Genomic DNA, 12,868 nt, shown 5'->3' with positions numbered 1-12,868 from the left:
TTTGCATACTTGAGGTGTCTTTTGTCAGGTTTTAGCCTGGAGTTTGAGGCTGCTGAGCATCAGAAGTGCTGTTTGTGTCTGTTCCTCTCCTGCCTGCAAGCAGGCACCTCACAAGGTGTCCTTTACTCATGTGGCTGCCTGTTCATTACACATCACCTTTGATTTTTGGGTTTTTACATCCTCCTCCCATCCTTATCTCTGCCCTGCAAATGGTGCAGAAAGCAGATGTTAGATAAGATCCCAAAGTCATTGAGAGATTTTTTTGTTCTTTTCATTCTGGTGATAAAGATTTTCAGTGTGGCACCAATAACCTCAAAAGCCAAGCCCTCCTTTATCTGATCCAACTCATTGGGTTTTACCTCTTTCAGCAAGAGACTGATGCTGCAAAAGCTTAGATGGACATTTGGGACTCAGGGCAGATTCCTGAGTGGGAATTCTCTCCTCTGGAGCCTTCCAGAAACGGGAATTGGGCAGATCCAAGCTCTTCCAGCTGTCTCAGAGGAACAGCACCATCAAGGACGGTGGCACAGGCAGGCTGGAGGCTGAGGAGACTTTCTCCAGTGCATCCTCTCTGTTCTGTGGAAAAACTTGTGCTCTCCTGGAGCAACATCAGCTGCTGTCATCTCATCCTTTCTCCCGTGCATCCCCAGTGAGCTCATATCAGCATCAGCCTGAAAACAGGAAGGGGAAGGGAAGCTACTTCAGAGGCTCTTAAATTCATATTCTGACACTTTAATTCTCTTTCTGGCTGCTTTGTGTTTTGGCCTGGTGTGTTTTTTCCGATGGAGATGAGAGGGGTGAGTGGATGGAAAAGAGAGAGGCTGTTCTTTCAGCAGGGCTTGTTAAATCAAATCTCTGTGTAGCCATTCCTGACCTTTAGCCTCTAGGGCTGTTTGTTTTTGTGTCCTACTGCCATTTTTTGGCTCAGGGTAGCATATTATTGATTCAGACCTACAGCCTTAGACTTCTGTCTAGGGAAAAATGAAGTGCTTCATGTTTTCCTGCCCAAGACAAGAATAGGGAAGACAAGAGATTGTCGTGAAGTTCATTAGGGACGCAGTCCAGAATGCCTGAAAAGTTGGTGTTAAAAAGGCAGGGCTGTGGGTTTATGAACCCTAAACTTACAGTTTCTGCCTTGATTCTCTTCCAAGCTCTGCAGACTGACAAAACTGAGCTAAAGGCTTCTTGTATTTCGTGTTCTGATGAGGTCAAAAATGTCTGGTGGCAATTTTGGTGCTACTTCTGGTCCCAGATGAACAGAAGAGTGTGGGTTGTGCAGAATCAAACATTAACAGTTTGGTTACACGTTTAAAGTGTGAACTGAATTTCTGATTCTGAAGATGAACTCTTGGTGCCTATGGCTGATGAGAGGTTTTCAGTGCTTCACCAACGTGATTTTTATTTTTGTGATTTTCCCCAGGTATTATTGGGAACAACAAAGCTATAGGGAAATACATCACAACCATGATCTTTCTGTACTTTGCCTGCCTCCTTCCATCCATTGCCTTTGGATCCCTCAATGATGAAAATACCCGAGGAGCTATTGGTGAGTTCATCAGTTTTGTGCTTCTTAAACTTACCAGTTTGTGCATTTGATTCCATGTATTCAAAGTGTCATTCTAGTCACAGAAAGTTCTGATAGTTTTTATTTGCAGGGGGAAAACAAACCCAAAATCATGACTGAAGGATTTTTTTTTTCTAATTAAGTTCATTACTTTTGTTGAAAACCAGAAAAGCTGAACACTGCTTTGGGTATTATCATCTGACTTGGACTGATGCAGATGTATGCTACTGTATTTTTTAATTATGCTGACTTAAAGTAATTATTTGCACATTTTTCTTGGTACAAGCTCCTGTTCTTTTGACCTGGATTTGATTGCCAGTATTGAAATCCCTAGGACAGAGCTAAACATCATCCTTTATCCCAGTTGTAGAAGCAGTTTGTGCTGCTGTCACAGTTCCAAGAAGCACTGGTTATGTCTTACAGGAGTTAAAATAAAATAAATACATTTAAAATGTATATATAAAATACAACAATACACACAAAAAATCCCAGAGTCCATCAATTAGCTGAACAGCTGGAAACCTAAGTTATGGGTATGAATAAAATGTCACTTTTTGATTTATGAGCGTGTTACCTCTGCACTCTTAACATTTCTTCTCCTCATTAGTGGTTGGTTTCTGTGCCCTGTGAATGCTCCTGGATGAGGCAGGGATTGACCCAAATCCCTGTTATTTGTTTCCATCCTCCCCAATTGCAGATGTGCGGAAGACGATTTTCGGACAGTGCATTGGGGGGCTGCTCTACGCCCTGTTCTCAGGGCAGCCCCTGGTGGTGCTGCTGACCACAGCTCCCTTGGCCCTCTACATCAATGGTGAGTCTGCAGCAGGGGATTGAGGCCTTGGGACTTTGGGTGAGAGCTTTGTAGAGCTGGACTTGGGTTTGTTTGATAAATTGATGTTTAATGGCTGCTGTCAGGGAAGGGTTCTCCCCCCAGAGGGAGGTGGGGCATGGGAAGAAGCTCCCCTGGGAAGTTACAGGGCACAAAGTCAAGGGATGCTTGGACAGGGCTCTCAGGCACATCATGGGGTTGTTGGGGTATCCTGTGTGGGGCTAGGAGTTGGATGGATGATCCTGGGGAATCCCTTCCAGCTCAGGATATTCTGGGAGTCTGCAAAACCTGAATCAAATTCCTCCCCTTTCCATCACCATCAGAATCAGAATATCCTAAATTGGAAGGGACTCACAGGGATCATCGAGACCAGCTCTTGGTTTAGTTCAAACTTTTTTTCTGAAGAAATCATTTTGCAGAGAAAATACTTCATGAAAACAAGCATTTCTTCAGCTTCAGTGAGGAAATCTGTTTAAGTAATGGTTTTCTCATGTGGCTGCATTTAAACAGCTTGAGACAAAGTTTTCCAGGTTTGTTGAGTTTTGGGTTTTTTTAATCAATGTTTTAAAAGTATGATCAGCAGCTTTCCAGGTACTGCAAGCTGATCTCAAGGAACCAGAGATCAGGATCAGCCAAAGGAACAAGCTCAGTATCTGTGGGGATAATCAGAGAATGGGCTATGACCAGCTGGAAAGAGCAGCTGTGACATCCCTTGCTCAACAGCGTCCCAAAATGTCAGTGAGAACAAATTCCAATTGCTTTTGTGGCCTCAATCCCAAGGAAAAATGCTTTGGGCAGTATGGGGAGAGTATTTTTCCAGGTGTCTCTCCCCATTTCTCCCGGTGGGAGGGGAGAACAGTTCCTGTTGATCCAGTGGAAGTGCAGGAATATGGATTTAATGGTATCTGTAAAAAATGCATTGAGGTGAAGTCTTGAAATTGGTTCTTTTTGGCCTGGAGCAGATGGGGATCACTGGGTGGTAGTGACAGGAGCTGATTATGACACATGAATGCTTCACTTTTGCAGTCATCCAAGGAATCTGTGACGACTACAACTTGGATTTCAGTGCTTTCTATGCCTGGATTGGACTCTGGAACAGCTTCTTCCTTGTGATCTACTCCCTCTTTAATGTCAGCCTCCTGATGAAGCTCTTTAAAAGGTAGCTATTTTCAAGAAGTCATATTTTGATCAGATTATTCTTCAAATGGAAAAATTACACATTCCACAAGCTCCTTAATTATGAACTTGCTGCAAAATGTATTTTGTGAGATGAGGAAAATATCATTTTGGCTTATTGTTCCAGCTTGAAAGAAGTTCTGTGATTTACTGGGTTTTTGTTTCTAAGTTGGAGCCTAACTCAAATTGGTGTATTTTCATGTAAATTGATGAATATGCTGATTTTTCTTTGAACAGAGTTGAATGCAGCTCTATTAATTCCTGGGCTTTTTCCACAGGTCAACAGAAGAAATAATTGCACTTTTTATATCCATCACATTTGTGCTTGATGCCATCAAAGGCATTGTTAAAGGTGAGTCTTGCAACAGTGTTTTTCAGAGCAGATCTCTGCTTTGCTGCCTTGTCAAAGGCAAGCACAAGGCTGCAAAAATGTGTGATGTTTGCTTGTTCTGTGTTCAAAGTCTTCAGGGAAAAAAAGAAAATCAATGTGTGTGAGATGGAAGCAACCCTTTGTCAGCAGTTTACCTGGGTGTGCAGAATTTTTAGCAGCTCTAATTTCTGTTGGTTGAGACAGAATTGGTTTCTAAACTTCCACCAAATGGAGAAACCATTATGTTATTGATGTGAGTGCTTCCTCCTGATTCCAGTTTGGTTTTGAATGGTCCTGGCAAAAAAAAAAAAAAAAAAAAAAAAAACCCAGTCCAATTTAAATGTAGTATACAGAGTCCTTATTCCTTGACACATTATTCAGACTCTGTAGAGGGGAGTCAAAAGATGGGTTGAGATTTCCTGGTTTTCCCTGAGCTCTGAGACCCTTCTTTAATGGCAGTACAAGGACCTGCAGTGCCTCCAGCACCTTCCTGAAGCTCCTGTGCCTTTTCCAGTCACTTGGTTTTCCCATTTCTGGGTTAAATTCTAAATCTCCTTGGAGATCCTTGGGGTTTAACAGATTCCTCTGACACTTCTCTCCCTCCCCACAGGGTTTGGCAGGAGGTATTTGAGAAGGTGAATCATGGTAGCAGAAATAACCTTGTGAGTTGGCAGCATTTCTGTTCATCCCAGTGAAGAGTTGGACAATTCCTTGATTTTTATGACCTGTTGTCCAGCATCCCAAAGTTTGGGCTATCCTTTGAAATCCTTCAGGATACACCCAAGCACACTCCTTGTTTTTAAGACACTCAGGCTTGCAAGGGGATGCTTTCCAAGAGATTTGACACTGCAGAGCAATTTGAAGTGAGATACTTTCTCACTTCACTGGGAATCCTTAATTGCCTTGTGTGCTTTGATTGTGCAATCAGAGGGTGTTTTCTTCTCTGCAGAACACCTGCATCTTTTAAATATCCTGCTTAGAGCTTGGTGAGGGAGAGGTTTTCTGGGATAGTTGTTGACTCTGTGAGCTTTGCTGAGTGTGTGCTGTCAGTGTCCTGTCCTGGAGGTGTGGGACAGTCTCCAGGTGGTCCTCAACAGAATGTTCAGCTGCTCTGTAAAAAATTAGCAAATATTCACAAAGTTTCTATAGCCCAGAGCTGATCTCTGTAGCAGAGGTGTGGGTTTCAGGTTAAAAGTGCAGGAAGCACCCACTGCTCTTGTCTGCCAGACTTTCAGGAATATGAAAGTAAATCCTCAGAGTACTGCAGTGGGAACAGGAGAAGATGCTGTGAGACAAGGGGCAGTGGTTTTACTGACAGAAACCAGGTTTAGATTGGGTATTGGGGAGAAATTCTTCCCTGTGAGGGTGGGGAGGCCATGGAACAGGGTGCCCAGAGAAGCTGTGGCTGCCCCTGGATCCCTGAAGAGCCCAAGGCCAGGCTGGATGGGGCTTGAAGCCAGCTGTGATAGTGGGAGGTGTCCCTGCCATGGCAGGGAATAGAATGAGACGATCTTAAAGGTCCCTTCCAACCCAACAAATTCTGTGATTTTATGTGTGATTAGTGAACCAGTTGAATGCTCTTTTTACTTGTGAAGGGATGAATTTATAGGAATGATGGTGATAAAGTCATACCAAGACTCCTTTGCCAGCTCATGTTGGCTCCAGCTGCACCTGGGAGTGTTCAGGGTACCCACTGGTCGGACCAAAGCTGTTTGCAGACACAGGAGGGCAGGCACAAACTTTATCCTTAAACCTTAGAGCCCATATTTAAAAACCTGTCACCAGTGCAACTCATGGCCACAGGCTCATCTTTGTTCGTCCCTGCCTGTTTTTGAGGAGGTGATGGTTCACTGACACCTCCTCCTCCCACTCAAAATTTTGGTTGAGCAGTTCAGTAGGAAGTGAAAGCTGATATTTTCTCTGTGCTGTTTAAATGTGTCCTGTTAGTGCCTTCTCCTGCTGGCACCAACTCTGGGCTTCCTGAGTGCCAGGGGACAGTGGCACCCCTTCCCAGATGTTTTCCCAGCCCGTTCATAGCCTTGATTCTGTGCAAGGTACATATGCAGGAAAGGAGGGGAGGGGAACCAAAGCCCTGAGCGTTCACGCGGTCCCGGTGACACTTTGTTTTCACTGCCTGGCCAGGCCACCGAGGCTGTGTTTGTTTGATCTTGACATCTGCACTGAGCAGGAAATGGTGGTGAGCAGGCAGAGGAAAACAAAGCCAGCTCATGTTGTTGGAGGCTGGAGAAGGGCTTGGCTTCAGCCAGGGCACCCCTCCTCTGCTGCTCTCTCTGGGTGATGGCAGCGAGGTTCACTGAGCTCTGGTGTGAAAACCAACCAGCAATGTTCAGGAATCAAATCCTTCCCAGCAAGGTGGTATGGGATGAAGGCCTCCACTCTCTGTCTTGGTGTGTTGTTGCTTGAATTAAAATACAAGAGTAAAGCAAGGTTTTTTCCTCTATCCAGGAGGGACTGGATTGGTGCATATGAATAGAATTGCAGCCTCAAAGATGGAGTGTGGAGTGATGTAGTCAAGCTGAGCAACCAAAGATCAGCCCCAAATACATTATTGCAATATATCCCAGCCCTAAATATATTATTGCAATATGGGCATCTGTGGGAGCTTGAGAAAATCCACAAGACCCAAAACAAAGTCACTTGTTTGTTACTCATTCCAGTCCAAATCTTAATCCAGAAGAATGCAAATACATTCTCTGTAGTTCCTGGGTTGTTTGTGCTGCTGGTTTCTCTGATGCTCAGATGTGTCTCTAGGACTCAGTAGCACTTAGGGTGAGCAGGCTTTTCTCCTGGCCAGCTGTGAATCCCCAGGAAATGCTGCCAAAATCATTTTTGTCAGGACAAAAGCATCCTTTGGCGTTGAGGGCCGGAAAGTGCAAATCTTCTAACGACCCATTCTGAGCCAAGATGTGGGTCATGGCAGTGCCCTGGGCTCCAGGGTTTTATTTCACCTGTTTTCAGAGCAGGTGTGTGTGTGTTCTGCCAGGCTGAGGCAGCTGGAGCACGGAGGGAGGAAAATAAAGGAGAGCAGAGTCTCTTCCATAGCACGCGATGGGGAACCTTTCTGGACTGGGGTCAGGATGGGATTGCTCCTCACCGGGGGAACCTTTCTGAAGCTTTAGGGTGATCTCCTCACTCCTGGCTGCTCTTGGTGCAGTTTGAGAGGTTACATTTTGAACTGTAAACCTTCTGTGATGTTTAAATTTATGTACAGATGTATTGAATGGGAGGCAGTCTTGTTTCTTGTGTCCTACATGCCATGCTGACCTCATCCACTTGTGGAATGCCCACACTCCTTTTAAAGCACCTTTAAATCCTTTCAGGAATGGTGCAGGAAAGCCCATTTAGTGCATTTCAAATGGCTTCTTGGTTGAACTCGAGGCATTTTGCGCTGTGGTGAACTCCAAACCAGCAGTAACACAACCTGGGCTTCAGCCGGACTCAAGGTGGTTGCAAATGTCAGTTTCAAAGTTTCTTCTCAAATATTCAGAATTAGTTTGTCTTCCCTGCTTTCCCTGTGGCTACTGTAGATGGAAAAGCTGAAGTGTTTGGGGCTTTCAGAACCTGGATTGTTATTTGAGGATGAGGGAAATGTTAGGAGGTGCATTTTAGCCTAAGCTTCAGATGGTTGTGGTTTTGCCTAGAGAGGATGGTCTTGCCCTGAAGTTCTCTGTGCAAAGTTTGAAGGGGTATTTTGACCAAAATGAAGGAAGATGGTAGGACTGCAAAGCCCTGGCATGGTGGTTTCCATGGTCCTGCATTTCCCGTGGGTACAGGGAAGTGTGAATGCTGCATGTTGCCATTTGAGCAGATACTGTGGGAACACTGAGGCTGCAAAGCCCAATTCCCATCTTCTGGTTTTACTTGCTCCTTCAGGTTATTCTTCCCCAAAGAGATTAAATGATCCCAAAACCATATTTGTACACTTGGAGGCAGCCAGTGACACAGAAATGGAACACAGTGAATGCTCAAGAGTAAGAGGATCTTTACAGCTGTCCATTCCTTAAATAAATGCCTTTGAGCTGATTTAAAACATTTATGGATAGTTCCAGAGGCTTTACTGGGTGTTTTGCTTGTGCAGCTTTACTTCAGGCCTGTAACTCTAATTTGCATTGTAAATTTAAATGTTCTGCCAGGTTTTGCATATCAACACTTACCTCTAAAATCTGGACTAGCCTTGGAAGAAAAGTAATTAGTGTACACTGTGTAATCCACTTAAGGATCTGTGCAGCCTGGCTGCTCTTAGTGTTTCCAGAGAATCCTGATGGAATTTGTTTGCCAGGCTGCTGAAAGCAGGTGTCTACATAGAAATATTTATATGTGTATCTAACAGCAGTGCTTCCAGTGTTGGGAACAAAACCACATAATTAGCACTGGAAGTCCTTACAGTGTTGCTTTATAGATTAATTTAACTCTTACCTGTTAAAATAAGTGAAAAAATCCATTTGTGAAGTGCTGGCTTCCTAAGAGCGACAGCTCTGATTTCTTTCTGCAGGCTTGAGAGGCAGAGCTGGTGAAGCATAACATTAATACTTCGTGATCAAGCAAGAAACCCACTTTATTTTACTTGCTTTGATTGTCACACTCATCTCCTAACGCTTGCCTGTTGGTTGTTTGTGCAGTTTTTAAGAAATATTACCACCACGGGCACACAGGAGATGGAAAATCACGAGCTGATGCTATCCCAGGCCTCGGCATCAACACCACCTTCCTGATGAACTCCTCAGTGAGCGAGAACCAGACTTGCACTCACGATGGGCACTCCGGGCGTGAGACCGCCGTCCTCAGCCTCATGTTGATGTTGGGAACCCTCTGGCTCGGCCACACCCTCTATCAGTTCAAGAAAAGGTGAGTTGTTTAGAGCTCAGACTGCTGATTATTTCATGTTTTCTCTGAGGGAGTCATTAACAGATCAGATCTTAATTCATGGAATGACCAGGTTGGAAGAGACCTTCAAGATCATCCAGTCCAACCCATGCCCCAACACCTCAACTAAACCATGGCACTGAGTGCCAAATTCAGTCTTTTTTTAAACACATCCAGAACATAATAAATCAGCCTTCTGAAATGGAGTCAAGCCTCGTGGCCCCGCCACATGTGGAGAGACATCAACACAGGGGTGGTGACTCCATCACCTCTCCAGGCAGAAAATTCCAGAACTTTATCACTCTTTCTGTGAAGAACTTTTTCCTGATATCCAACCTGTATTTCCCTTGGTGCAGCTTGAGACTGTGTCCTCTGGTTCTGTCAGTGCTGCCTGGAGAAAGAGACCAACCCCACGTGACTACCACCACCTTTCAGGAGATGTGGAGAATGATAAGGTCATCTCTGAGTCTCCTTTTCCCCAGGCTAAACACCCCCAGCTCCCTCAGTCGTTCCTCACAGGGCTTCTATTCCAAGCCCCTCTCCAGCCCTGTTGCCTCCTCTGGACATGCTCAAGTATCTCAACATCCTTCCTAAACTGAGGGGCCCAGAACTGGACACAGCACTCAAGGTGCAGCCTCACCAAATCTGCAATCCAGGAAAATCAGGTGGAAGCCAAAGGCAGGGATGAACTTGCCAGGGCCACCTGGAAAATATTCCCAGCAGAACAAAATGTTCGCTCAGTAGACGATGCCTTCCGTCTTCGGTGTGGCCTCACAAGTGACTTTCTAAAAAAGCTTTGGGCTCCCAGTTCACCTTGGGATCCCTGTATCTCCCTCCAAACAGGCATTGAACCATTTTGCTGGGCAAAAATTCCTGATGGTGCAGGAAGGTCTATGCGAATGTACCTTCAGTGTGCTCCTGGGAGTCAAACATCAGCTCTTATTTGGGGTTTGCTCCTATTGCACTTAAAACTCTTCATTTGAGATGCAGGAAGCAATTAAAGTAAAGTGGAAATGAGACACAAATTGGTGCTTGAAGGCCTTTTTTTTTCCTAGCTTGCATCTTATTTTCTTGTTTCTTTGTGTTTTGCTTCTGCGCTCATCAACCTTCAGAAGCTGTAGGTTCCAGAAGATTTAGGGCTGAGTGAAAGACTAATTCATCACTCTAAGTATCTCTTCAGCATTGCAAGATGAGACTGAATTTTCACTTCTAAAGCATTAAATGTTGTCTGGATTGAGTGATTGTCCTGACGGTGGGGTGCTGATGGGAATTTTTTGTCTCTTTTGCAGCCCATATTTGCACGCGAGGGTACGTGAAATTCTGTCCGACTGTGCCTTACCCATTTCAGTCCTGACCTTCTCTGTTGTGGGTTCCTATATCTTCAAGGAAATTGAAAGTAAGTTCTGATTTTGTTCTCTAGAATACTGGGGTTTATGAAAGAGAGAAGTGAAATCCTAGAAGGTTTTGCTAATAAACAAAGTTCTTCCATATAGTTTCATAAATACTGCGTGTACCTCCCACCAAGAGCTCAGATTTCCTCACCATTAGATTTATGTCATTCAAAACCCTGATTAAATGAGGCTGGGGCAAGAAAAATTATCCAGATGTGTCTTTTCAGTGAGTCTGAGGTGTGTGTCACAATAAGGGAGATGAAAAATTTCTGGCACAGAACAAAGGGCAGAGTAATCAGCAGGCAGGAAGGGTTGTTGCCAGTCATATCAACATGGAGTTGGTCATACCAGTTTGTCCTCTTTGTCTCCAGTTTATTTTCCTAATTTAGGTGAAATGGTGCAGAGCATCTGGGCAGCTCTAAGTTACACAAGGATATCTAAAAATGAGACACCATTCATTGGCCAGATAGATCAACTTTTCCATATCAGGAAGCGATAATGGGGACAGGAATTGCATTGTCCTGCAGTGACGTGAGCGGGTGATGTGAGGAAATGTATGGAAACAAATAAGAAATGGCTTTTTTTTTTATTGTGATGGCCATTCCATCCAGTTGGATTGCAAAGTGATGTGTGGCTATGTGTGATTTATCCCTAGCCATGGATTGTTTCCAATAGCAGCAGTTTTGATTTAGATTTTATACTAAAATGCCTTGCACAGCTTGTTAGAGATGAGGAAGTTCTCAAATGCCTCTGTGGGTTGATGAGCTGAGCATTATGGTGCTGGTTAGAAATAAGGCTTCCTCATCTAAAAACATGTTGCATCTGTGGAAAACAAGTTTCCCTCTTTTGTTTTGCTCCAATATCTGTAATGCCTCACTTGGACTAGCAGTGGTCTGTCCTATCAGGATGGCAGCCAAGTCGTAAGTGGAGGAAAAAAAATAAACCAAACCAGCCAGATGGACCCATCTTCCATGGCCTCCAGGCTCCCACATGCCAGAGCATCAAGTCTGCTTTCCTGCTTGCTTCCAGTACTTCGTGGTGTGGGTAAAACGTTGATGGTTTCACAAGAAGGTGCCTCCTAACATCCTTCCCCTCCTATTTGCAGTGTCCAAATTTAACTACAACGCCTCTGACAGCTTGTTTGTGCTGGCCCCTGTGCAGTCCCTGTCCATTGGGTCGGTGATGAGCGCCATGGGGCTGGGATTTCTCCTCTCCATGCTCTTCTTCATTGAGCAGAACATCGTTGCATCCCTCGCCAATGCCCCGGAAAACAGGTAACGCCTCTGGTGCTGCTTTTCCCTCTGTGGGGGAATATTGTAAAAGCAGGACCCCCAACATGTGGGAGAAATGATGAGGAGGACTCCACTGATATCAGAAGGCTAATTAATTACTTTATATACTCTTATTACACTACATCTAAACTGAATCTGCACAAGCACTCAACTCTACTGAGCAGAATCTTGTGACTGTCTGCTGACCAACAGTCTGCACACGCACTTGGCCCTCATAGGCCAAGGAAACAAAACCCCAGCACTTTGGGCAAACAGTCTCCATATTGCATTCTGTTTTTGCACAAACACAGGTGCAGCAAATGAGATAAGAATTGGTTTTTCTTTCTCTGAGGTGTCTCACTGCGATTCCGAGAAAATATCCTTGGGAAGTTGTGCCTTGCTTTTCTCTGTGAAGAGAAATGCGGCCACAGAGGGATGTCCCTGGGTCTGTCACCACCACTGCTAGCCCAAAGCTTGTCTAAACATCAGAAATATATTCAGGGTGTGTTTTTAAGAATTCCTGTTGTCACAGGTGGAGGTAACTCTGCTGCTTAATTCCTCCAAAGCCTGGTGTTGTGGCAGTGAGCCAAAACCACAAATCCTCCACCAGCTCATCACCTCAACCTGTTTCTTCTTTACTCTCTGCCCAACATCATTGTTTGTCACCTAAAACTCTCAAGGTATTTTTCAGGAAGAGTTTTGGGATCCAAGAGGTGGTGTAGTGAATGTAAAGTGGATATTTTGTACAGTTTGAGGTCTTTGGATGCACCTCAAAGGTATTTGGGGAGTGCCTGACACATGTGGACACTTGCACTGCTCTTGCAGTACAGAGAATTTGTTGAAAATGAGAAGTCAATGACCTACATAAATGCTGTAGTACAAAATGCTGCAGCTGAGCATCAGGAGTGTTTGGTGTTGGTAAATTCCAACTGAAGAAAAGGTGGAAGTGCAATAAAACAATATGTCCAATGTCTGATAAGTCTCACTTATGTGCAAACTTGAGATGCTGCACTATTAAAATATTCCCTCTGATGTTTTTGTGCCAACTGCAATCAGATGTGATGTCAAGTATGAACGTGGATGACTTTTTTCCAGGGAAACTACCACATCTCTGAGGATTTTTTGCTAATGTGGTGCGTGGGAGGGTTCTCTCCTTGCATAATATCCATTAGCATTCTTCATGTTGTAGCTGGAGTGACACAGTATTAGGAGAGAGGAGACAAGCTCAAATTCAGCTACACTAATTTAGTTTCCTTTGACCACCTCTTATCTCTATTATATCCCTTTAAGTGTTGCATAAATCTATATGTAAGTGGGTCATCTCTTGGCTAAGATGAATTTCTTCTGAACTTTTGGTATTTTCCACTAGAATGTCTTTAAGGA

At 44.3% G+C, this 12,868-nt stretch overlaps 1 protein-coding gene across 4 annotated transcripts in view; it reads left to right on the top strand.

The window, feature by feature from the left end:
- The window catches only part of SLC4A11 (solute carrier family 4 member 11), a 97,206-nt gene that overhangs the window by 68,342 nt on the left and 15,996 nt on the right, over positions 1 to 12,868 (top strand). For all 4 annotated transcript variants that reach the window (XM_041402720.1, XM_041402718.1, XM_041402717.1 and 1 more), the window contains 7 exons: positions 1,421 to 1,546; positions 2,262 to 2,375; positions 3,420 to 3,552; positions 3,848 to 3,921; positions 8,580 to 8,805; positions 10,113 to 10,219; positions 11,320 to 11,488. In XM_041402720.1, coding sequence (XP_041258654.1) covers positions 1,421 to 1,546; positions 2,262 to 2,375; positions 3,420 to 3,552; positions 3,848 to 3,921; positions 8,580 to 8,805; positions 10,113 to 10,219; positions 11,320 to 11,488 — 949 coding nt within the window. The remainder of the gene's footprint in view (positions 1 to 1,420; positions 1,547 to 2,261; positions 2,376 to 3,419; positions 3,553 to 3,847; positions 3,922 to 8,579; positions 8,806 to 10,112; positions 10,220 to 11,319; positions 11,489 to 12,868) is intronic.

This window comes from Onychostruthus taczanowskii, unplaced genomic scaffold (genome assembly GCF_017590055.1).
Source record: "Onychostruthus taczanowskii isolate IOZ18803 unplaced genomic scaffold, ASM1759005v1 scaffold2, whole genome shotgun sequence".
NCBI classification, from domain to species: domain Eukaryota; kingdom Metazoa; phylum Chordata; class Aves; order Passeriformes; family Passeridae; genus Onychostruthus; species Onychostruthus taczanowskii.
Note: the sequence above shows the minus strand (reverse complement) of the source record. Positions and strands in the feature narration are given on the sequence as shown.